Consider the following 24989-nt stretch of genomic DNA (forward strand, 5'->3'; position numbering starts at 1 on the left):
GGAAGAGGGGGAAGAGGGGGAAGACGGGGAAGAGGGAGAAGAGGGAAGAGGGAAGGGGGAAGAGGGGGAAGAGGGAAGAGGGAAGAGGGAAGAGGGAAGAGGGAAGAGGGGAGAGGGGAGAGGGGAGAGGGGAGAGGGAAGAGGGAGGAGGGGGAAGAGGGGTGCGGGGAGAGGGGAGAGGGTGCGGGTGCGGGTGCGGGAAGAGGGAAGAGGGAAGAGGGAAGAGGGAAGAGGGAAGAGGGAAGAGGGAAGAGGGAAGAGGGGTGAGGGTGCGGGAAGAGGGAAGAGGGAAGAGGGGAGAGGGGAGAGGGGAGAGGGGAGAGGGAAGAGGGAAGAGGGAAGAGGGGAGAGGGGAGAGGGGAGATGGGAGAGGGGAGAGGGTGCGGGAAGAGGGGAGAGGGGAGAGGGGAGAGGGGAGAGGGGAGAGGGGAGAGGGAAGAGGGGGAAGAGGGGAGAGGGGTGAAGAGGGGGGAAGAGGGAAGAGGGAAGAGGGAAGAGGGGGAAGAGGGGAGAGGGGTGAAGAGGGGGGAAGGGGGAAGAGGGGGGAAGGGGGAAGAGGGGGGAAGGGGGAAGAGGGGGGAAGGGGGAAGAGGGGGAAGAGGGAAGAGGGAAGAGGGAAGAGGGAAGAGGGAAGAGGGAAGAGGGAAGAGGGGAGAGGGGAGAGGGGAGAGGGGAGAGGGTGCGGGAAGAGGGGAGAGGGGAGAGGGGAGAGGGAAGAGGGAAGAGGGAAGAGGGAAGAGGGAAGAGGGGTGAGGGTGCGGGAAGAGGGAAGAGGGAAGAGGGGTGAGGGTGCGGGAAGAGGGAAGAGGGAAGAGGGAAGAGGGAAGAGGGGTGAGGGTGCGGGAAGAGGGAAGAGGGAAGAGGGTGCGGGAAGAGGGAAGAGGGAAGAGGGAAGAGGGTGCGGGAAGAGGGGAGAGGGGAGAGGGAAGAGGGAAGAGGGAAGAGGGGGAAGAGGGGAGAGGGGAGAGGGTGCGGGAAGGAAGGGGACAAAACAGGGGAAGAGGAAGAAGAGGCCAATGATGAAATCGGGGCTACAATTGTGGGTCATGTTGTCAATCACGGCCTCACAATGGCTGAGGCTGGTCGAAGGGTGCAGCCAAATGTTGGGAAAAGAGGGGAGAGGGGAGAGGGGAGAGGGGAGAGGGGAGAGGGGAGAGGGGAGAGGGGAGAGGGGAGAGGGGAGAGGGGAGAGGGGAGAGGGGAGAGGGAGAGGGAGAGGGGAGAGGGGAGAGGGGAGAGGGGTGAGGGGAGAGGGGTGAGGGGAGAGGGGTGAGGGGAGAGGGGTGAGGGGAGAGGGGAGAGGGGAGAGGGAAGAGGGGAGAGGGAAGAGGGAAGAGGGAAGAGGGGTGAGGGTGCGGGAAGAGGGAAGAGGGAAGAGGGAAGAGGGGAGAGGGGAGAGGGGGGAAGCATATTCCTCGTGGAAGAGGGGGAAGAGGGAAGAGGGGGAAGAGGGAAGAGGGGGAAGAGGGAAGAGGGAAGAGGGAAGAGGGGAGAGGGGAGAGGGTGCGGGAAGAGGGAAGAGGGGAGAGGGGAGAGGGGAGAGGGGAGAGGGGAGAGGGAAGAGGGAAGAGGGGTGAGGGTGCGGGAAGAGGGAAGAGTGGGAAGAGGGGGAAGAGGGGGAAGACGGGGAAGAGGGAAGAGGGAAGAGGGGAGAGGGAAGAGGGAAGAGGGGGAAGAGGGGTGCGGGGAGAGGGGAGAGGGGAGAGGGTGAGGGTGAGGGTGAGGGTGAGGGTGAGGGTGAGGGTGCGGGAAGAGGGAAGAGGGAAGAGGGAAGAGGGAAGAGGGAAGAGGGAAGAGGGAAGAGGGGTGAGGGTGCGGGAAGAGGGAAGAGGGAAGAGGGGAGAGGGGAGAGGGGAGAGGGGAGAGGGGAGAGGGGAGAGGGAAGAGGGAAGAGGGGAGATGGGAGAGGGGAGAGGGGAAGAGGGGAAAGGGAAGAGGGAAGAGGGGGAAGAGGGGAGAGGGGTGAAGAGGGAAGAGGGAAGAGGGAAGAGGGGGAAGAGGGAAGAGGGAAGAGGGAAGAGGGGAGAGGGTGCGGGAAGAGGGGAGAGGGGGAAGAGGGAAGAGGGAAGAGGGAAGAGGGAAGAGGGAAGAGGGGAGAGGGGAGAGGGGAGAGGGTGCGGGAAGAGGGGAGAGGGGAGAGGGGAGAGGGGAGAGGGAAGAGGGAAGAGGGAAGAGGGAAGAGGGAAGAGGGGTGAGGGTGCGGGAAGAGGGAAGAGGGAAGAGGGAAGAGGGGTGAGGGTGCGGGAAGAGGGAAGCGGGAAGAGGGAAGAGGGAAGAGGGAAGAGGGAAGAGGGTGCGGGAAGAGGGGAGAGGGGAGAGGGGTGAGGGGTGAGGGTGAGGGTGAGGGTGAGGGAAGAGGGAAGAGGGAAGAGGGGAGAGGGGAGAGGGGAGAGGGGAGAGGGAAGAGGGAAGAGGGAAGAGGGAAGAGGGAAGAGGGAAGAGGGGAGAGGGGAGAGGGGAGAGAGGAGACGGGTGAGGGTGCGGGAAGAGGGAAGAGGGGAGAGGGGAGAGGGGAGAGGGTGCGGGAAGAGGGGAGAGGGAAGAGGGGTGAGGGTGCGGGAAGAGGGAAGAGGGGGAAGAGGGGGAAGAGGGGGAAGAGGGGGAAGAGGGGGAAGAGGGGGAAGAGGGGGAAGAGGGGGAAGAGGGGGAAGAGGGGGAAGAGGGGGAAGAGGGGGAAGAGGGGGAAGAGGGGGAAGAGGGAAGAGGGAAGAGGGAAGAGGGAAGAGGGGTGCGGGGAGAGGGGAGAGGGGAGAGGGAAGAGGGAAGAGGGAAGAGGGAAGAGGGAAGAGGGAAGAGGGGAAGAGGGGAGAGGGGAGAGGGGAGAGAGGAGACGGGTGAGGGTGCGGGAAGAGGGGAGAGGGGAGAGGGGAGAGGGGAGAGGGGAGAGGGGAGAGGGGAGAGGGGAGAGGGTGCGGGAAGAGGGGAGAGGGAAGAGGGGTGAGGGTGCGGGAAGAGGGAAGAGGGGGAAGAGGGGGAAGAGGGGGAAGAGGGGGAAGAGGGAAGAGGGAAGAGGGGGAAGAGGGGGAAGAGGGGGAAGAGGGAAGAGGGAAGAGGGGAGAGGGAAGAGGGGTGCGGGGAGAGGGGAGAGGGGAGAGGGGAGAGGGGAGAGGGGAGAGGGTGAGGGTGAGGGTGAGGGTGAGGGTGAGGGTGAGGGTGCGGGAAGAGGGAAGAGGGAAGAGGGGTGAGGGAAGAGGGAAGAGGGAAGAGGGAAGAGGGAAGAGGGAAGAGGGGTGAGGGAAGAGGGAAGAGGGAAGAGGGAAGAGGGGTGAGGGTGCGGGAAGAGGGAAGAGGGAAGAGGGGAGAGGGGAGAGGGGAGAGGGGAGAGGGGAGAGGGGAGAGGGGAGAGGGAAGAGGGAAGAGGGGAGAGGGGAGATGGGAGAGGGAAGAGGGAAGAGGGTGCGGGAAGAGGGGAGAGGGGAGAGGGAAGAGGGAAGAGGGAAGAGGGAAGAGGGAAGAGGGGAGAGGGGAGAGGGGAGATGGGAGAGGGGAGAGGGTGCGGGAAGAGGGGAGAGGGGAGAGGGGAGAGGGGAGAGGGGAGAGGGGAGAGGGGAGAGGGGAGAGGGGAGAGGGGAGAGGGGAGAGGGGAGAGGGGAGAGGGGAGAGGGAAGAGGGGGAAGAGGGGAGAGGGGTGAAGAGGGGGGAAGAGGGAAGAGGGAAGAGGGAAGAGGGGGAAGAGGGGAGAGGGGTGAAGAGGGGGGAAGGGGGAAGAGGGGGGAAGGGGGAAGAGGGGGGAAGGGGGAAGAGGGGGGAAGGGGGAAGAGGGGGAAGAGGGAAGAGGGAAGAGGGAAGAGGGAAGAGGGAAGAGGGAAGAGGGGAGAGGGTGCGGGAAGAGGGGAGAGGGGAGAGGGGAGAGGGAAGAGGGAAGAGGGAAGAGGGAAGAGGGAAGAGGGGTGAGGGTGCGGGAAGAGGGAAGAGGGAAGAGGGGTGAGGGTGCGGGAAGAGGGAAGAGGGAAGAGGGTGCGGGAAGAGGGAAGAGGGAAGAGGGTGCGGGAAGAGGGGAGAGGGGAGAGGGAAGAGGGAAGAGGGAAGAGGGGGAAGAGGGGAGAGGGGAGAGGGAAGAGGGAAGAGGGAAGAGGGGGAAGAGGGGAGAGGGGAGAGGGTGCGGGAAGGAAGGGGACAAAACAGGGGAAGAGGAAGAAGAGGCCAATGATGAAATCGGGGCTACAATTGTGGGTCATGTTGTCAATCACGGCCTCACAATGGCTGAGGCTGGTCGAAGGGTGCAGCCAAATGTTGGGAAAAGAGGGGAGAGGGGAGAGGGGAGAGGGGAGAGGGGAGAGGGGAGAGGGAGAGGGAGAGGGGAGAGGGGAGAGGGAGAGGGAGAGGGAGAGGGGAGAGGGGAGAGGGGAGAGGGGTGAGGGGAGAGGGGTGAGGGGAGAGGGGTGAGGGGAGAGGGGAGAGGGAAGAGGGGAGAGGGAAGAGGGAAGAGGGAAGAGGGGTGAGGGTGCGGGAAGAGGGAAGAGGGAAGAGGGAAGAGGGGAGAGGGGAGAGGGGGGAAGCATATTCCTCGTGGAAGAGGGGGAAGAGGGAAGAGGGGGAAGAGGGAAGAGGGGGAAGAGGGAAGAGGGAAGAGGGAAGAGGGGAGAGGGTGCGGGAAGAGGGAAGAGGGAAGAGGGGAGAGGGGAGAGGGGAGAGGGGAGAGGGGAGAGGGGAGAGGGAAGAGGGAAGAGGGGTGAGGGTGCGGGAAGAGGGAAGAGTGGGAAGAGGGGGAAGAGGGGGAAGACGGGGAAGAGGGAAGAGGGAAGAGGGAAGAGGGGAGAGGGAAGAGGGAAGAGGGGGAAGAGGGGTGCGGGGAGAGGGGAGAGGGGAGAGGGTGAGGGTGAGGGTGAGGGTGAGGGTGAGGGTGCGGGAAGAGGGAAGAGGGAAGAGGGAAGAGGGAAGAGGGAAGAGGGAAGAGGGAAGAGGGAAGAGGGAAGAGGGGTGAGGGTGCGGGAAGAGGGAAGAGGGAAGAGGGGAGAGGGGAGAGGGGAGAGGGGAGAGGGGAGAGGGAAGAGGGAAGAGGGAAGAGGGGAGATGGGAGAGGGGAGAGGGTGCGGGAAGAGGGGAGAGGGGAGAGGGGAGAGGGGAGAGGGGAAAGGGAAGAGGGAAGAGGGGGAAGAGGGGAGAGGGGTGAAGAGGGAAGAGGGAAGAGGGAAGAGGGAAGAGGGGGAAGAGGGGGAAGAGGGAAGAGGGAAGAGGGGAGAGGGTGCGGGAAGAGGGGAGAGGGGGAAGAGGGAAGAGGGAAGAGGGAAGAGGGAAGAGGGAAGAGGGAAGAGGGGAGAGGGGAGAGGGTGCGGGAAGAGGGGAGAGGGGAGAGGGGAGAGGGGAGAGGGGAGAGGGGAGAGGGAAGAGGGAAGAGGGAAGAGGGAAGAGGGGTGAGGGTGCGGGAAGAGGGAAGAGGGAAGAGGGAAGAGGGGTGAGGGTGCGGGAAGAGGGAAGCGGGAAGAGGGAAGAGGGAAGAGGGAAGAGGGAAGAGGGTGCGGGAAGAGGGGAGAGGGGAGAGGGGTGAGGGGTGAGGGTGAGGGTGAGGGAAGAGGGAAGAGGGAAGAGGGAAGAGGGGAGAGGGGAGAGGGGAGAGGGGAGAGGGAAGAGGGAAGAGGGAAGAGGGAAGAGGGAAGAGGGAAGAGGGAAGAGGGGAAGAGGGGAGAGGGGAGAGGGGAGAGAGGAGACGGGTGAGGGTGCGGGAAGAGGGAAGAGGGGAGAGGGGAGAGGGGAGAGGGGAGAGGGGAGAGGGTGCGGGAAGAGGGGAGAGGGAAGAGGGGTGAGGGTGCGGGAAGAGGGAAGAGGGGGAAGAGGGGGAAGAGGGGGAAGAGGGAAGAGGGAAGAGGGAAGAGGGAAGAGGGAAGAGGGAAGAGGGGTGCGGGGAGAGGGGAGAGGGGAGAGGGAAGAGGGAAGAGGGAAGAGGGAAGAGGGGAAGAGGGGAGAGGGGAGAGGGGAGAGAGGAGACGGGTGAGGGTGCGGGAAGAGGGGAGAGGGGAGAGGGGAGAGGGGAGAGGGGAGAGGGGAGAGGGGAGAGGGTGCGGGAAGAGGGGAGAGGGGTGAGGGTGCGGGAAGAGGGAAGAGGGGGAAGAGGGGGAAGAGGGGGAAGAGGGGGAAGAGGGGGAAGAGGGAAGAGGGAAGAGGGAAGAGGGGTGCGGGGAGAGGGGAGAGGGGAGAGGGGAGAGGGGAGAGGGTGAGGGTGAGGGTGAGGGTGAGGGTGAGGGTGCGGGAAGAGGGAAGAGGGAAGAGGGGTGAGGGAAGAGGGAAGAGGGAAGAGGGAAGAGGGAAGAGGGAAGAGGGGTGAGGGAAGAGGGAAGAGGGAAGAGGGGTGAGGGTGCGGGAAGAGGGAAGAGGGAAGAGGGGAGAGGGGAGAGGGAAGAGGGGAGAGGGGAGAGGGGAGAGGGGAGAGGGGAGAGGGGAGAGGGGAGAGGGGAGAGGGGAGAGGGGAGAGGGAAGAGGGAAGAGGGGAGATGGGAGAGGGAAGAGGGAAGAGGGTGCGGGAAGAGGGGAGAGGGGAGAGGGAAGAGGGAAGAGGGAAGAGGGGGAAGAGGGGAGAGGGGAGAGGGGAGAGGGTGCGGGAAGGAAGGGGACAAAACAGGGGAAGAGGAAGAAGAGGCCAATGATGAAATCGGGGCTACAATTGTGGGTCATGTTGTCAATCACGGCCTCACAATGGCTGAGGCTGGTCGAAGGGTGCAGCCAAATGTTGGGAAAAGAGGGGAGAGGGGAGAGGGGAGAGTGTGCGGGGAGAGGGAGAGGGAGAGGGGAGAGGGGAGAGGGGAGAGGGGAGAGGGGTGAGGGGAGAGGGGTGAGGGGAGAGGGGAGAGGGGTGAGGGGAGAGGGGTGAGGGGAGAGGGGTGAGGGGAGAGGGGAGAGGGAAGAGGGGAGAGGGAAGAGGGAAGAGGGAAGAGGGGTGAGGGTGCGGGAAGAGGGAAGAGGGAAGAGGGAAGAGGGGAGAGGGGAGAGGGGGGAAGCATATTCCTCGTGGAAGAGGGGGAAGAGGGAAGAGGGGGAAGAGGGAAGAGGGGGAAGAGGGAAGAGGGGGAAGAGGGAAGAGGGAAGAGGGAAGAGGGGAGAGGGGAGAGGGTGCGGGAAGAGGGAAGAGGGAAGAGGGAAGAGGGGAGAGGGGAGAGGGGAGAGGGAAGAGGGAAGAGGGGTGAGGGTGCGGGAAGAGGGAAGAGTGGGAAGAGGGGGAAGAGGGGGAAGACGGGGAAGAGGGAAGAGGGAAGGGGGAAGAGGGAAGAGGGAAGAGGGAAGAGGGGAGAGGGAAGAGGGAAGAGGGAAGAGGGGGAAGAGGGGTGCGGGGAGAGGGGAGAGGGGAGAGGGTGAGGGTGAGGGTGAGGGTGCGGGAAGAGGGAAGAGGGAAGAGGGAAGAGGGAAGAGGGGTGAGGGTGCGGGAAGAGGGAAGAGGGGAGAGGGGAGAGGGGAGAGGGGAGAGGGGAGAGGGGAGAGGGAAGAGGGAAGAGGGAAGAGGGAAGAGGGGAGATGGGAGATGGGAGATGGGAGAGGGGAGAGGGTGCGGGAAGAGGGGAGAGGGGAGAGGGGAGAGGGGAGAGGGAAGAGGGAAGAGGGGGAAGAGGGGAGAGGGGTGAAGAGGGAAGAGGGAAGAGGGAAGAGGGGGAAGAGGGGGAAGAGGGAAGAGGGAAGAGGGGAGAGGGTGCGGGAAGAGGGGAGAGGGGAGAGGGGAGAGGGAAGAGGGAAGAGGGGAGAGGGAAGAGGGGTGCGGGAAGAGGGAAGAGGGAAGAGGGAAGAGGGAAGAGGGAAGAGGGGTGAGGGTGCGGGAAGAGGGAAGAGGAGTGAGGGTGCGGGAAGAGGGAAGAGGGGAGAGGGGAGAGGGGAGAGGGGTGAGGGTGCGGGAAGAGGGAAGAGGGAAGAGGGAAGAGGGAAGAGGGGTGAGGGTGCGGGAAGAGGGAAGAGGGGTGAGGGTGCGGGAAGAGGGAAGAGGGAAGAGGGAAGAGGGTGCGGGAAGAGGGAAGAGGGTGCGGGAAGAGGGGAGAGGGGAGAGGGGTGAGGGGTGAGGGTGAGGGTGAGGGTGCGGGAAGAGGGAAGAGGGAAGAGGGGAGAGGGGAGAGGGGAGAGGGGAGAGGGTGCGGGAAGAGGGGAGAGGGGAGAGGGGTGAGGGAGAGGGGAGAGGGGAGAGGGGAGAGGGGAGAGGGGAGAGGGGAGAGGGGAGAGGGGAGAGGGGAGAGGGGAGAGGGGAGAGGGTGCGGGGAGAGGGAAGAGGGTGCGGGAAGAGGGAAGAGGGAAGAGGGGAGAGGGGAGAGGGGAGAGGGGAGAGGGGGTTATTCTTAATAACACAACGCAGAACAGAACACAAACAGAAAAATGTCAAAGTTTTTATAAGCTGTCGACCCCAAAAAACGAGCGTTTAAGGACACAAAAGTGGATACAGGCAATTGAGACAGAGCGCAACATGTTATATTACTCTGAGAACTACGCCCACTGGAGGGGAATGTAATCAGCGACAGGAAATATATTATATAAAACTGACATGTGGATAAAATGTTTACTGCACACTAGGCCTGTCGCGATTGGTCAATACAATCGACTGCGTCGAATTAGTCGTTGTCAATATTTTTGGTCGACTGGGTAAGTTGGGTACGATATGAAATTGTATTAGTACCGGTACTTTATAAAACGACAGCACTCTAATAAGAGCAGTATTTCTTCATTTGTGTCGATGTGTGACAGCAGGAGTGAGGACAAGTGTGTGACAGCAGGAGTGAGGACGTGTGTGTGAGCTCTGCTTCCACCGTTCACTAAACAATGGAAGCAGAACAGTCAAATATATACGCGCAGCTCAGGAAAAAGAAAACAACAGAAAAGTGCGGTGCGGCCTGGATGTGCTCGCGTGCTGCCGGACTGTTGGGCCTTTCACACAGAACGCGGCAAAGGCACCGCTGTGCTAAGAAATCCATTCATTTCAATGGCTTGCGTCGCGCAAGGACGATTTGTTGCTGTGTCGACCAAAGCGCACACGCGGCGGAGCTCACCATTGACGAGCATGTGCGCACACTGGGGTCAAAGTTCAAAATATTTTAACTTTTGCCGCTGCGCTCTGTGACGATTACCCGCGCGGCCAATAGAAACGGTGCATCGAAACAAGCACGGAAAGCATAATGGATGAACAGTTTTGACAACACCGCCTATTTTGCTCTGGCCAGTGAAGCGCAAATCGATTTGTATATGAAGGGCTACGCTGAACCTAGCGGCCAGTGCAGCGCATTCCGCATCCTGTGTGAAAGCTCTGCGCACGCCGCGCAGCCGCGCACACGCCTTAAATGGGGCTTTCACACAGGATGCGGAATGCGCTGGGTTCATATACAATGTGATTTGCGCTTCGCTGGCCAGAGCAAAGTTTTCAAAACTGTTCATCTTTGACCGCGGTGTGCGCACAAGCTCGTCAATGGTGCGCTCCGTCCGTCCAAACCGTCCTTGCGCGGCGCAAGCCATTGAAATGAATGGATTTCTTAGCGCAGCGGTGCCGTTGCCGCGTTCTGTGTGAAAGGCCCATTTCACTCAGACAGATCGCGACGGCAGTTTTGCGGATTATTGGGTTTGAATGGTAAATATGTAAAAATACACGTCCTAGCGAGTATTCGGGTAAACGCAGTCGGATGTCTTTAGTGAACGTATACAGAGTTGAATGAGAAATCGGGTGTTAAAATGAATTTGGTCCGTGCAGCTCTTAAAGGGCCGGACCTCATATTCTGTGTGAAGCAGGGCAGGAACATGCCGGCCAAGTGAGTTTTTAGGGTTTTTTAACCCTAAAACAATGAATAGTAAGTTCTGTCATATTATTCAATTACTTTTACTGTTTTTTTGCCATGGTATCGATTCAGTATCGGTATTGAGGTATTTTAGTCTGGTATCGTATCAAAGTCATAATTTTGGTATCGTGACAACACTAATCTAAATAAAAAGTATTTGTTGATATTCTCTTTTTTTTGTTATGTTGATTTATAAATTTGTACCTTTTTAAATTTGTATTCTTTTAGTTTTACATTTTGTCAAGGGCTTGTTTACATTTATACTTTTTTATAGTACACTACTGAAGGCCAACGTTGCAAGTTAAATTAAATGTTGTTAAGTAAAATTGTTAATAAATTAGTCTATAGATTAATCGATATAAAAATAGTCGTTAGTGGCAGCCCTACTGCACACGTAGACATACTGAGTGTTAGATTCCCACAATTTACCCATTCTTCCTGCTGATGCTTCACGTCTTATTGCCTATATCCACTTTTGTCTCCTTAAAAAATGGCTTTTATGGTTCAGTAGTTTATAAAAAATGAATTGTGTTTTTTAGCTTGTTTGCTGTACACCCGGTCACACAGCAGCTTTTAAACATTGTTCTGTCTTTTGTTAGAAGCAAGAAATGACAAGGAGGAACCTTCATGCAATGCAAAGTCAATGGAGGTGGTTGGATTGTTTCCCCCCGGTGTGGGTGTGGCCTAAATGTGCTCTGTCTCTATGAGGGTGGTCTCATTTGACTCGGACAGCAAACAGCCAATCACGTATCACCTTCACCACTTCCTAGCCAATCCCTAGCAACTAAGGGTGTGAACCTACACTGGTCTCACGGTTCGGTTCGATTACGATTATCATGCCATCGATTCGGTTCAATTCGATATAACGATGCATCACAAAGCATTGACGATGCACTGCATCACCTTTTATACAATTTTGTCAGTCAGTTATATGAATATTGATAGGCTGTTACTAAGGTGTTCTGGGTGGTTGCTAGGCTGTTGGGCAAAACCTAGATCGTTAAGCCTTATGCGTTACTGACTATGTCACTGAAAACATTGAAATACACACGTTCTTTTTTTAATCTTGTTTTTCCCAAACAGGCATTGTTAGGTGGAGCTAGTGCGGATAGCACTTGCCAACAAGACACGCTATTTGCACTTGGTGTAAATAGACACTTTTTTTTAATGGATGTCAATGGAGTAGAGGCTTCACTTGACTGAATAAACCACTTTTGTGAGAAAATATCTTCATTTAATGAATCGACTGCCAGTCCGTTATCTTCAGCATGTTTTACGCTAAACAATATATGTTTTTTCGCAGACAACTCTGTCTGGTCCGCAAACTACGTTTCACAACCAAACACACACTAGAAGTGACAAGGAAATAACGCGAGATCCTGCACGTGTGAAACGTGTGATTTTGTTTTGGAACCTTCATAAAATGTAAACTCGAATTTCCTCAAAATTGACTTTATTCACTATTACTCACTTGGGAGCTTCACTTCACTTATATCAATTTCAAACAGGTGTAGCTCAGTAATTTTTTTGTCCGATTCATAAAAATCATACATCATTTTGAAGGGTTTTTTGCACTCTGCACTGCAGTGAAGCTAATAGAGATATCCACGCTCTTTTTTCCCCAGTAAAGCACATTCCACAAACAATGCAGTCCTAGTCTACGTTTACTAGAGATATAACACCAAATACAGGACATTTATTTTACATTTAAGAATATTTAAGACCAACTCGCTAATCCACAAGAAACTTGATTGATTGATTAACGTAATCTGTAACTGTCTGTCATAAAACTTTGAACGGCGAGCACTAAAGTCACAGCCATTACACAACAGGCTGAAGTGCCTCACGTGATGCATGATGGCTGTTACACTTTCTCCCATGTTAAAACCCCAGACCCTGTCATTTCCCTAATAGAAGACAATCTCTGGTTTAGCTCCAACCCTAATCAAAAAACACCTAAACAAGCTAATCCATGTCTTCAGAGTTACAGGAAGGTAAGTTTGATCAGGGTTTGAGCTAAACTGCAGCTCAGCGGCCCTCCAGTGCCAGATTTGAGAATCCCTGATTTAGTCTTACAGAAGACAATAACATGTCTGACTATGAGAGAGACGATCTTACCAGAGTTTCTCCAGTTTACAGTCAGGATCCTCCAGTATGACAGCGAGAAGCTTCACACCCGAATCTCGTAGTTTTTTATCCTTCAAATTCAGTTCTCTCAGGTGTGAGGGGTTTGATCCCAGAACTGAAGTCAGAGCAGCACAATCTTTCTCTGTGACTCCACAATCAGTCAAACTGTAGAGAGATGAAAATCATATAAACACTATGAACTGAAAACAGAAAGCAAAACATTAGGCAATTTGCAGATGAAGTAAAGAAAAAAAACTGCACTTGGTCACCAATAGATGGCATTGTCTCAAAATGACTTGAGGTCATGGTGTCACAGATTGCGATGGGAGAGAGAGAGTTAAGTGTAAACAAAAGACAAATGGGACAAATATGGACTCAAGAACAAAAGCTATTTAGTTCAAGATTCTGCACAGACTGAACAGCACAACATTTACAACATAAATTTAAACTAAACTAAATCCACACTAAGCTCTAAATTTAAGACCATGAAATTCTTGGGCTAGACTTGGAGTTCTATTCATTTTTCATTAATTCTTGGCCTCTCTTGCAGGTGAATAACTAATAAACATGCTACACGAATGTTTGATTTTTTTGCCCATTGCTGCCAGGAAATCTAATTTATAGTACTGGATCAATGATAAGTCATTCTCTTTGCCTAGCGTAAAATTAAAGGGGTGGTTGATTATGATTTCACGATATATAAAAAATATCTGCAAAGTTACGATGTTCAAAGTTCAAAGCAAAGGGAGATATTTTCTTTTAAAGAAATTGCATTTTAAGGACTACAACAAACTGGTAGGGACTACACAAGCTTACTCCGGGCTTAGTGACATCACAAACCCTGAAATGTACATAAACCCTGCCCCCGGTAACACACAACAAAGGGGGTGAGATTATCATGGCAGAAAATGATAATCAATGACTTGAAGATAGTCAACTCCTGTTGTAACTCCTAAATGTCCTGTTGCATTCTACATGTTGTCACTTCTTTGTGAGTCTCTCCATCATTGTCCGACTCCAGTTTGAACATAAAAGGCTGAACAGTTTCATTGCCTGTCTGCATGAGGTGATCAGAGCTGCTAACTGGAGTTCTTGAAGCTTTGCATTTAAAAGGGACGGCACGTTTTTGCTCACCCAAAAAGTGACAATTATAACATCCTAGAAAAAATTATCCGTGGGGTATTTTGAGTTAAAACTTCACAGACACACTCTGGGGACATCAGAGACTTATTTTACATCTTGTAAATAGGGGCAATCAACCACCCCTTTAAGACAAATTATTACAATTACATGAATTGTACAGCCATCAACGGATATCTCAATCATGATGGCCTTTTTTATAATATTTTGTACTTTATTATGTCATATTATACATATCATTGTCATATTTATATATTTTGGCTTTGCCCTATATTTTCCAGTCTCTTTCCAGTTGATGTTGTTTCCCTCTATTATACAAGTCAGGCTTTGTTTGTTTAAATTTTAAGTGTTAAAATGTTCATAAAAAACCTTATCCAAGTTGTGCAAGTTTTATAGTCAAATTTGAAACAATAAAGAATTAAGCTTTAACGTGGATCAAATCCATACAAATGGTTTAAGTGTTAATTAATTCGTAACATTAAACTTGTTTGTATCAAACTAATCCTCATGTTGAAGACATTGGCTGGCAGGTGCTTTAACACCAGTTGGAGTTCAGTTTGTATCGTTTCCCAATCACATCTAGCCATCAAATTCCCATAAATAAACTAGTTAAATTCAAGAAATAAGTTTCAGAAAAACAATCAGGGTAGATGTATTTTGTTGTAATAAAACATGTTTCAAGTATGCAGCCAAATTGCTCCAATAACTGATACAATAACTTTTTTTTTTTTTTTTTTTTTTTTTTTTTTTAAAGATTGATGAGCTAACAGTGAAGTGCTTGTTCTCACTGATACTTACTGAACTTTAATCACTGGCAGCAGCTTCTGAAGAACCTTCAGTTTTTCAGCTTTATTGTTTTTCCCAAAAAATGTATTAATATCAAACTCATCCAGCTTCTTCTCTGATGTCAACAACACAAAAACTACAGCTGACCACTGAGATGAAGAGAGTCTGGCTTCACTTATTGTTCCAGATTTCAGATAGTGCTGTATTTCCTCCACTACTGAATGGTCACCCAGTTCATTCAGACAGTGAAACAGATTGATGGACTTCTCTGGAGAGTCAATGGTCCTGATCTTCTCCTTGATGTACTGAGCTGTTTTCTCATTGTTGTCAGACCTGCTTCTTCTCAGTGTCATTAGTCCCTGTAGAAGAATCTGATGAGACTCCACTGAAAGACCCAGAAGAAACCGCAGGAAAAGGTCCAGATGTCCATTTTTACTCTGAAGAGCCACATCCACAGCTCTCTGATGCAACTCAGATAATACATATACTGATGAATTGAGTTGAAACCAGTCCTTGAATCTAAACAACAAGCCTGGATCAAATGCATTTCTGTTGTTGTTTGTGAAGGAGAGGTGCACATATAAAGCTGCTAGATGTTCCTGAACACTCAGATGAACAAAGCAGAAGACTTTGCCCAGATAAAAGCCTGACTCCTCTCTGAAGATCTGAGTGCACAATCCTGAGTACACTGATGCTTCTGTCACATCAATGCCACAATCTCTCAGGTCTTCCTCATAGAAGATCACATTGCCTTTCACAAGCTGCTGAAAAGCCACTTTCCCCAGTTTGAGGATCATGTCTTCATCTGTCACGTTCTTCTCATAGTCCTTCTCATGTTTGATGTTGGTCTGAAGGATCAGGAAGCGTGTGTACATCTGAGTGAGAGTTTTGGGAATCTCTCCAGTCTCTGCTTCACTCAACATCTTCTCTAGAACAGTGGCTGAGATCCAGCAGAACACTGGGATGTGGCACATGATCTGGAGGCTCCTTGATGACTTCAGGTGTGAGATGATTGTATTGGCCAGACTCTGATCACTGATTCTCTTCCTGAAGTATTCCTCCTTCTGTGGCTCATTGAAGCCTCGTACCTCTGTCACTCGATGGACACACTTAGAGGGGACGAGATCAGCTGCTGCTGGTCTGGAGGTGATCCAGATGAGAGCAGAGGAAAACAGATTCCCAGCAATGAGGTTCGTCAACAGCACGTCCACTGATTTATTTTTGTTTGCATCTTGTAGAGTCTCATTCCTTTGAAACTGTAAGGGAAGACGACACTCGTCCAGACCATCGAAGATGAACAACACTTTATATTTGTCTCTAGATATTTCCATTTCTTTTGTTTCAGGGAAAAAGCCATGAAGAAGATCTGAAAGACTGAGTGTTTTGTCCTTCATCAAATTGATCTCTCTGAAAGGAAGTGGAAATATGAGCTGAACGTCCTGATTCACTTTCCCTTCAGCCCAGTCCAGGATAAACTTCTGCACAGACACTGTTTTTCCGATGCCAGCGACTCCCTTTGTCAGCACAGTTCTGATGTGTTTGTCTTGTCCAGGTAAAGGTCTGAAGATGTCATTGCATTTGATCGGTGTGTCCTCTGTTGCTGCTCTCCTGAATTGTGTCTCAATCTGTCTCACCTCATGCTCATTACTGATCTCTCCACTCTCACCCTCTGTGATGTAGAGATCTGTGTAGATCTTATCCAGGAGTGTTTGGTTTCCCTGCTTTGCTGTTCCCTCACACAGATACTCAAACTTCTTCCTTAGATTTGATCTAAACTTGTTGAGGACGTCATGGCTGTAAAAATTAAAATATCATGGTATTACATGAGTTAAATAGATAAATATATAGAGTAAAATGTCTTATTTGTTCTCTGTATCATGACCAAGAATATATAAGGTTTGTGAAATTTGAGAGTTATGATCTCCAATCAACAAAAAAATCCCACACTTTACCTGACACCAGCATACCTGCTTTCATTAAAGTCCTGTAGTTGATTCATAGACTGGTCATTATTCTTACAGACGGGTGTTGTTACGGCTGATCTGGGTGGTGGGATTGACCTTAAACATCATGAAGAGAATCAAGAATCAGACATTCTGATATTGGTGGTTAATGCACATATTAAATCAATTGCTCAAGACTCAAACTTTATATTAGCTTGAGAAAGCTTTTTATACATTGTAAATATTAAATTAAAATAATATATTATTGATTTTTTGCTTAAAATTTAACATAATGCCAGTGAAACTTAAAGTAGAAAAAATATAAAAAAGAAGTTTTTTTTTGCGCAATACTTATCAAATTATTATTATTATTATTATTATTATTTTTTACAAAACTACAATTTAAAAAGATTTATTTTACACTGAACATTTTTAGCATTCCAGCAGACATTATACAAACAAAGCACAATATAACTTTAAAAAAAAAGTTAAATAAAAATATTTTTATTTGGCCATCTTATCTTTGGCCTATTATGCCTCCAGGCATCATAATCAAATCATAATCACATTTTGTTTGTTTGTTCATGAGAGGTTTTGCAAGCCTGTATAACTCAGTACTAAATAAAAATAAAAACTGTTGGTTTGAGCAGTGAGTGGAGTCTGACTAACTTACAACATATTGGCCATTGCGTACAAGAAATCAACAACTATTTCACGTTGTAAATGGATATATTTGACGTTCTACAGACACAAATATGCACTGGAGCATTTGCCAAGATATTATTACAGTATCAACTGAGGGTGCGCATCAGGTGAAGACAACATGTCTATTATGAATATTATAAATTTAAATAAGTTGTTAAGACTTAATGTTATGAGATGTACCTGAGATCAGTCTGTGTATCTTCACTCTTAAAATGCTCTGGATGTTCCATAGACCAGTCACTCCTCATAGACACACAGCTGGGCTCTGGTTCTGATCTCTCCTGCTGAACTGAACTATAACAAAACAGATTTAAATATGTTTGATGATAATCATCATAATGTAGGCTAATCTTCAAAACGTTTTTAATGAAAAGCATTTGAGGAGGGTTTAGACAGTATTTTCAAGAAAGGTAATTTAATACAGACATCTCTTTTATTATATAAAAGGTTATTTAATGTGTTTATTCAAAGTACCTGCATCCAGGAGAAAAATCTTCATCTCTGGATGTTTGTGTGTCATCCATGATGAAGCTGAACAGTTGAAACAGTCTGGTCTCCACTGACTCTGGGTGGAAATGACGAACAAACTCAAAACTACAGTAATTAAACATCGTTAAACATCTTTATCATTGATCTGACCAGATCGGAGAGTTGGAGACATAATTTCACTCAAAACATCAAGTAGTAGCACAAGACTTCACATCTGCTACACATATAGCCTACACCACGATACACAACAGAAACCGCGTTCATTTGCTTTATGATGAAAAATCCTTTCAGAGAAAATATGAATGTGGAAGTCACCTGTAAAGAGTCTCGAGACGCGAAGTCACCTTCAGCAAATGTATCTACATAGCCACCCGATTCACAAACATCAAGTAGCTACACGTACATTCCTGTCTACGATTTTATAAAAGTTTATATTAAACGTTTTGTATTTTGTATCGGCTGTCTATTTAAAATGGAGAAACTTCTGATTTATTTTACTTTTACTTTCACTCTGTGACGAGGCAGTACGTGATTGGCAGATAAAGTGAGTTTAATCAGGTTTAACGTTTACAGTTAATAACTCCAGTCAGTTTATTGCTGAACTCCAAGCAAACATATGTATGACCACAGACATTTTAATGTAATTTATATAGATCAGTGTTTATGACACGGATTATGCATTTGTAGGAGCCAGAGCAGATTATTCATATTTAGCCAGTAGAGGGCGGTGTGACGTGTCTGTTTATGACAGGTGATAATAAAAAATATGTAAACGTTCATCACCCAATTATTCCACGTGCATCTGACCTAAATATAATCTGTCTAGCCCTGCTTCCCTTGCTATTCAATAAACTCTCCAACATTCCTCCTCTTCTTCACATCCTATAAATAAATAAACTATGACTGGACATCACAACAAGATTGACCACGAGGATCCTCACCTTTAGTTCAAGTCTTCTCCTATAACTAAGTTTTCTAAAACTATTGCCTGAACATGAGCATAAGAGGACAGAGACAGTAAAAAAAACAATAGTGTATAAATGAAGTGTAATCATTTCCTTTTGAGAACAAATGCTTTATTTCTACATCCTTTCTTTTGAAAATTGTCTTTAGCCAAAACAGTTTTGTTTGTTTGTGTGTGTTTAAAAAAGCATTGTGCCCTGTTTGGTTCTGATTACTACAATGGACAGCATGCGTCTGTATCCCACTCTTATAATATAGCTATAGCACAAATTAGTTAACTTTACTATAGAAAATTGCATATGGAAACTGTTGCCTTAAACCATTTAAGTTTTTACACAAGGTAAACACTAAACAGATTGTCACGTATATTCCAATGATGATGATGATGAAAGTGAAATAAGGTTTATTAAACAAACTCTAACTAGAAAGCCAACTGAGACAGCTATAGCGTGCACACACCAACATTACCAAACTGAGAACATGAACACAGTGCCATGGATCAAGATGTATTAATATAAAACGTTATGTGGATACAGTAAATAAAAGTTTACATTAGTCTTTAGTTAAAACCATTAGTTCGCATAAATTATTTTTTATTTAGAGTATGTTTTATAAAATAACAATTTTATAAACAAACAAATGTAATATTTATATAATGTCTTACTTAATTATACTATTTAGATTTTGTCACATATATTGAATCAGTTATAATTTATAGCGCGCATACATTTCCAAAAAGACAAAAAAGTCCCGACCATAAATGAAGCATTCGGGTGTTTTGACCCTATGAGCGCCCTCTGGCGGAACATGGAAGGATTGTTTGTGTGACATAAGGCTTGTTTGAGATGCGCCTTGCCTCGCCTGAAATTCAGCCGAGACTAGGCGGCTGCAGTGAGGGGAGGAGTGAAAAAAGTGCAGGCAAGCCGGACAGTTCCCTTTCGAGGGAACTCGCACTGCATCGGGACGACGCTTTGGGGATACTCCCTTAGCATCAGCGAATCTGAAACCAGAATGCCAACTAGGCCAATCCGATTGGCGTGCGTGATGACGTCATCGTGACGGCATACCCGGAAGTATAAAAGGTGTGCTGGAACGTAATGGCGGTAGTTATTGCTCTTCAGCAAGCGCTATCTGTCAAACTATCTGTCTATTTACTGTTGTATGTCAGTGAAAGTGTGTGATTGAAATGAAGTGTGAAAAAGTGAGAGAGTTCAAGCAGTGTGTGCATCCTTGCCCTCGCTACATGTCGGGCTCGGATACACACCTGCTGTGTGTGCACTGCCTGGGCGTTCAGCATGCTCGAGCGGCTCTCGAGGGAGCCGCTTGTGAGCATTATGAAAGCTGACGCTCAGAGTGCTCCGCTCTCGGCGTGAGCCCCGTGGATCGGTCCCGCATCCGCCGAGGCGGTGCGGCGAGGCTGGTCATGGGGCTCACGGATGGACTGTCAGCGGGACTGGGACTGCTGAGGCATCTTCCCAGTCTTTATTTGACAGTTCAGATGTTCTCCTTCCCCGTGTGGAAGCCCGCGCTGCGGCTTCTTCCCCCGGGGCGGAGGACGCGATGTGTGAGAGGTCTGATTCTGAGGAATTAGACGTACTCAGCATCGAGGCAGTCAAAGTCATAAGCACTTCTTAAATATGCAAGATTCCATACACGCGATTGCTGGAAAAAAAGAAAAAAAAAGGCAGCGCGCAGGTTATGGGTCTGCAATTAATGTGAACACACGCGATCAGTGTGCATGAGATACTGGTTGGCTTAACGGACGAGTCCGTATTGTAAATAAATCAGTATTTGTCTGATATGGCTGCATTTAAGTCTGAGGATTTAAATGAGATATTATCTGACTCTGAGGAGTTAGATATTCAGTCATTTCAGACCATGTTTCACTGTATTGTGTGACACTGTTTGGCTTTTTTCTCGAGGGATGAAAGCCAATTGTATTATGACGGCTTGAACCACGTTGCTGAGGCAACGCGGGGTCTATGAGTCCGTATAAATACAAATAAAACAGTGTCATCTGATTAATTACGGCTACATTTAATTCTAAGGAATTAAAATTAAATATAATCTAACTTTGAGGAGTTAGATATTCAGCCAATCATTCAGACTATGTTTCACCTTATTGTGGCTGCATTTAATTCTGAGGAATTAAATTAAAATATTATCTGACTTTGAGGAGTTAGATATATTTTTTATTCAGCCTATTATTCAGATCAGGTTGCACGGGTTTGGTGATTATGATGGCATTTAATTCCGAGGAATTGAGTGTCATGTTATCCGACTTTGATAAGTTGGATACTTTAATTCTGTCACCCAAGCGTGTTTAACTTGTGAACTGGATATTCATCTAAGATGGAGCCCTCCTGAAGTTGATGTCGTTCTCGCCGCCTTGTGGCCTGCGGGACACATCAGTTTCAGGCAATTGCTAATCGCAGTGTCCGTTCTAGGGTTGTGGCCCTGTTGAGCTGCTCCCTTAGATGAGGCCCCCTGCTGGCCAGCCCCCTCTCCCGGGTAGGAGCGATCGAGGTCGCCTCCCCTGTGGAGTTTTCGGGAATCGATGCTGTGTTCCCGCCGTCTAGTACGCTTCGGGCCACATCGTTTCCCCGTGCACGCGTGCTGCACCAGCCGCCTCTAGCAAGACTTGCGGTGGTCCAGCAAACGCGTACGCACACCGAAAATCTTCCTCGATTTCGCCCTGCCGGTAAGCCGCTTCAGGGGGTCGGGGAGGAGGCTCGGTTGACACCCGAGACCGGCCTCGAGAGGCTGGTTCCCTTAGCAGATTATCTCGGCGCATGGTTATGCCTCCGAATATATCAGCTTGGGGCCTGCGACTGTAGGAAGGGGCATACAGACTGCAGTCCGGTTACCTTCCCCTGAAGTTCAGTGGGGTGGTCTGGACGGCAGTGGTCCCTGGGCAGGTTCGGGTAATGGAACAGGAAGTTCACTCCCTGTTGGTAAGGAGGCCACAGAATGTGCTCCTCCGCCAGGCAGGGAGTCCGGGTTCTACAGCCAGTACTTCATAGTTCCTAAGAGGGATGGCGAGTTGCATCCAACTTTAGACCGGAGGTACTTGAATCGTTCTCTGAGGAGATTCAGATTCAAGATGCTTAGCATTTCCTCCATTGTGATTCAGATCCAGTCTGAGGACTGGTCTGTCACGATGGGTCTGAAGAGGACGCATACTTCTCTGTATCCATCCTTCTGTGTCACAGGAAGTTCCTGAGGTTCGCTTTTTGGGGCAAAGCGTACCAATATCGGGTTCTTCGAGGCGGCCTGGTCTCTAAAATGAAGCTAGGCCACAGCACCACTGTCAAGCAGTTTAAGGTCTGCTGGGGCTCATTGCGGCTGCGTCCAACAGAATATCTCTTGGCCTGCTGCATGAGACCCTTACAGTGGTAGCTGGGAATCAAGGGGTTTTCCTCTGGGGGAAAACCATTCTGTATGATCAGGGTAACGCGCAGATGCCTTCGTTCCCTAGTCATATGGAAGAAACCTTGGTTTCTGTCCCAGGGGCCAGTGTGGGGAGCGTTCTGTTGCCGGGAATCCGTTTCAACAGACGCCTCCCTCACTGGCTGGGACGTGGTTATGGGAAGTAAACCAGGTGGCTTTCCTTGAGGGGAAATCCATTCTGTATGATCAGGGTAACGCGCAGTGGCCTTCGTTCCCTAGTCATATGGAAGAAACCTTGGTTTCTGTCCCAAGGGCCAGTGTTGGGAGCGTTCTGTTGCCGGGAATCCGTTTCAACAGACGCCTCCCTCACTGGCTGGGACGTGGTCATGGCGGCCGCTTTGCGAGAGGTCTGTGGGAGACCAGGCATTTCTCAAGGCACATCTACTGCCTGGAAATGCTGGCGGTCTACAAAGCTCTGAGGAGCTTTTTCCCGGACCTCCGCGGCCACCATGTCCTGATATGGAAGTAAACCAGGTGGCTTTCCTTGAGGGGAAATCCATTCTGTATGATCAGGGTAACGCGCAGTGGCCTTCGTTCCCTAGTCATATGGAAGAAACCTTGGTTTCTGTCCCAAGGGCCAGTGTTGGGAGCGTCCTGTTGCCGGAAATCCGTTTCAACAGACGCCTCCCTCACTGGTTGGGGCACGGCAGGGGGGTTTGAGGTTGCGCCCTCTTTGCAGACTGGCACATCACATCCTCCTGTGGTCCCAAGGGAAACTGTTGTCCATCAGGGCAATGTTTGTCCCGGGGGTCCAAAATCAGGGAGCAGACATCCTGCTGAGGCAGGGGCTGAGGCCCGGGGAGTGGCGACTCCACCCAGAGGTGGTGGAGGCCATATGCAAGAGGTTCGGCCCAGTGGAAGTGGATCTGTTTGCGTCTCGAGAGACGTCCCACTGTCCACTGTGGTTTTTCCCTCACGCATCCAGCTCCGCTGGGGCTGGATGCCATGGTGCAGACGTGGCCGAGGCTGCGTCTGTACGCATTTCCCCCGATTGCTCTGCTCCCGGGAGTCCTGGAAAGGGTCCGTCGACAGGGGGTCAGTCTACTTCTGGTAGCACCCCGTTGGCCGACTCGAGTTTGGTTCTCGGATATCATAGCTCTGCTAGCAGGTCAGCCGTGGGAGATTCCTCTGAGGAGGGATCTCCTATCTCAGGCGGCGGGTACGATATTTTACCCCCGCCCGGAGATTTGGAACCTATGGGTCTGGCCCCTGAGGGGACCAGGTACATAGAGGCTGGCCTATCGGCGGAGGTGATAGAGACCTTACTCAGCTCCAGGGCTCCGTCTACGAGGAGACTGTACAGCCTCAAGTGGAATGTATTTTCCACTTGGTGCAGAGAACGTGAGGTGGACCCAGTTAACTGCCCAGTGGCTTCAGTGCTGGAGTTCCTCCAAGATCGTTTCTCTGCAGGGCTTACCCCGTCCACACTCAAGGTGTACGTGGCTGCCATTGCGGCTTTCCACACTCCTTTGGGTGATGGGCCTCTGGGTAGGCACCAGCTGGTTGTACAATTCCTCCGTGGGGCTCGGAGGATGAGGCCTGCGGCTCGGCCCAGAGTTCCAACCTGGGACCTGGCAGTGGTTCTCGAAGGATTGGCTGAGGCCCCCTTCGAACCATTGGAGTCGGCTGGACCGAAGGATCTGACCCTTAAGGTGGCTTTTCTCCTTGCCATTACCTCTCTCAGGAGAGTGGGAGATCTCCAGGCCTTGGCGGTAACGCCAACCTGCCTGGAGTTTGCCCCGGGAGGAGTAAAGGCCATCTTACACCCTAGGCCGGGCTACGTGCCTAAGGTGCCATCAAGGGTGGTCAGGTCATTGGTCCTGCAGGCATTTCATCCTCCGCCTCATGTGACGGCGGAAGAGGGGAGGCTTCACCTACTCTGCCCGGTTAGGGCGCTCAGAGTTTATCTGGCGAAGTCTGCACAGTGGAGGAGATCACAACAACTGTTGGTGTGTTTTGGCTCACCTAAGAAGGGATTGCCTGCGTCTACTCAGACAATCAGTAATATGATTGTCCAGGCGATTACCATGGCCTATCAGGTGCGCAGTTTGCCTTCACCTGTGGCTGTGAGGGCTCATTCCACCAGAGGCATGGCCTCTTCGGTGGCCCTTCTTTCTGGGGTCCCCTTGCGGGATATCTGCGAGGCGGCCGGGTGGGCTACCCCACACACTTTTATCAGGTTTTATAGCCTGGATCTCCCTACGACGCCTGGTGCTAGGGTGCTCCAGTCCTAGCTGTGCCCGGTTTCCGGCTTCACACTAGGGCAGGCGCTACCCTTCGGTGTGGCCTAGTGGGTACTCGTTCCCCAAAGCGTCGTCCCGATGCAGTGCGAGTTCCCTCGAAAGGGAACTGCTCGGGTTATGTATATAACCCTTGTTCCCTGAGAAGGGGAACGAGCACTGCATCCCGACGCCACACCTTGGCGCGCCTGGAGCGCATGCTTCAGAGCAATTACTACCGCCATTACGTTCCAGCACACCTTTTATACTTCCGGGTATGCCGTCACGATGACGTCATCACGCACGCCAATCGGATTGGCCTAGTTGGCATTCTGGTTTCAGATTCGCTGATGCTAAGGGAGTATCCCCAAAGCATCGTCCCGATGCAGTGCTCGTTCCCCTTCTCAGGGAACAAGGGTTATATACATAACCCGAGCAGTTCTCTCTTCTCGTAGTGGATCCGACACCTGCGAGATCAAAGGCGGATATCGCGGGATTCACACTCGTGCGCTTTGTTGCTGATAAACTGGATGTAATTTAAGTTCTGTTACTTTTATATGAAAATAAAATATTATGAACAAGACACCCAAAGTTTTTGTTATTTATTTCCATTCGAAAGACGTGTTTATCAATCATTTTGACTTTAATTAGGCCTACATACATGTTTTTTATATATATATATTTGATATTATACATATTTTATAAATATGACAAAATCACATAACCCACAGAGCGATCGCCTTTGCTAGAGAGTTTGGGAATATTCACACATAAAAACATGATCTCAGAGTTTTAAAATCAAACATTTAAAAAAAAGAACCATACATCACGGTTGTTTAAACCAATAAGCATTAAGCTGTGTCGTCAGCAAGTCGTTTCCCATCATGCTTTTGCTCCGCGCAGTCGGTGGAGAGCAGCTGCGCTCGACTGCAGAATCCGACACATCCGCCTTCGCTCGCGAGAGTTTTTTGACATACGTCAGCATGACATCAGAGCATGGCGGACCGCCCTCGGACACTTTTCTAACCGGAATGCATCTCGCGCTGATCACCGGTGATCGGTTCTGCGCAGATTTCGAACATCTCAAGCCTATAGAAACAGTTCTGACGTGTTCCTCTAGTTACGTGATGTAGGCTAATGAAGTACATGATACAACACAAATGTAAAACTATTAAAGTTTCCCCCAATTTTTCTCACTTTCAAGAAGATGTTAAGATCTATATTAAATCCATATCTACCATATCTACCAAAAAGGCTACTAAAACTCTGAATGTATGCTCAAAATTTGGCGTTTTTGTTCAATTAATGTATTGGTAATTAATATAATGTTGTTGTTTCTTTCTTTCTGTTTTTTTTTTCTTTTTTTCATTTCATTATTATTATTTTATATTTTGTGGGAAGGCTTGTGTTTAATTGATGCTTCCTCATCTGTTTATTTA

General features: G+C 50.1%; 1 protein-coding gene across 8 annotated transcripts in view; it reads right to left on the reverse strand.

The window, feature by feature from the left end:
- The window catches only part of LOC307128303 (NACHT, LRR and PYD domains-containing protein 3-like), a 54934-nt gene extending 37390 nt beyond the window's left edge, over positions 1-17544 (reverse strand). For 3 of the 8 annotated variants that reach the window (XR_013816766.1, XM_079820050.1, XM_079820054.1), the window contains exons 1-6: positions 17234-17433; positions 16904-16994; positions 16610-16723; positions 15734-15841; positions 13794-15575; positions 11847-12020 (exon numbers count right to left, since the gene is read on the reverse strand). Coding sequence is in view for 6 of the 8 variants with exons in the window: in XM_079820050.1 (XP_079676176.1) it covers positions 11847-12020; positions 13794-15575; positions 15734-15841; positions 16610-16723; positions 16904-16953 (2228 nt within the window). In the remaining 2 variants the exon portion in view is untranslated. Of the gene's footprint in view, positions 1-11846; positions 12021-13793; positions 15576-15733; positions 15842-16609; positions 16724-16903; positions 16995-17233 lie in introns of all 8 variants that reach the window. The other 5 variants (XR_013816765.1, XM_079820052.1, XM_079820051.1 and 2 more) reach the window with 3 other exon arrangements.
- Between the last annotated feature and the right edge of the window lie 7445 nt (positions 17545-24989).

Source organism: Gobio gobio (assembly GCF_949357685.1).
Source record: "Gobio gobio genome assembly, chromosome: 6".
Lineage (NCBI taxonomy): Eukaryota > Metazoa > Chordata > Actinopteri > Cypriniformes > Gobionidae > Gobio > Gobio gobio.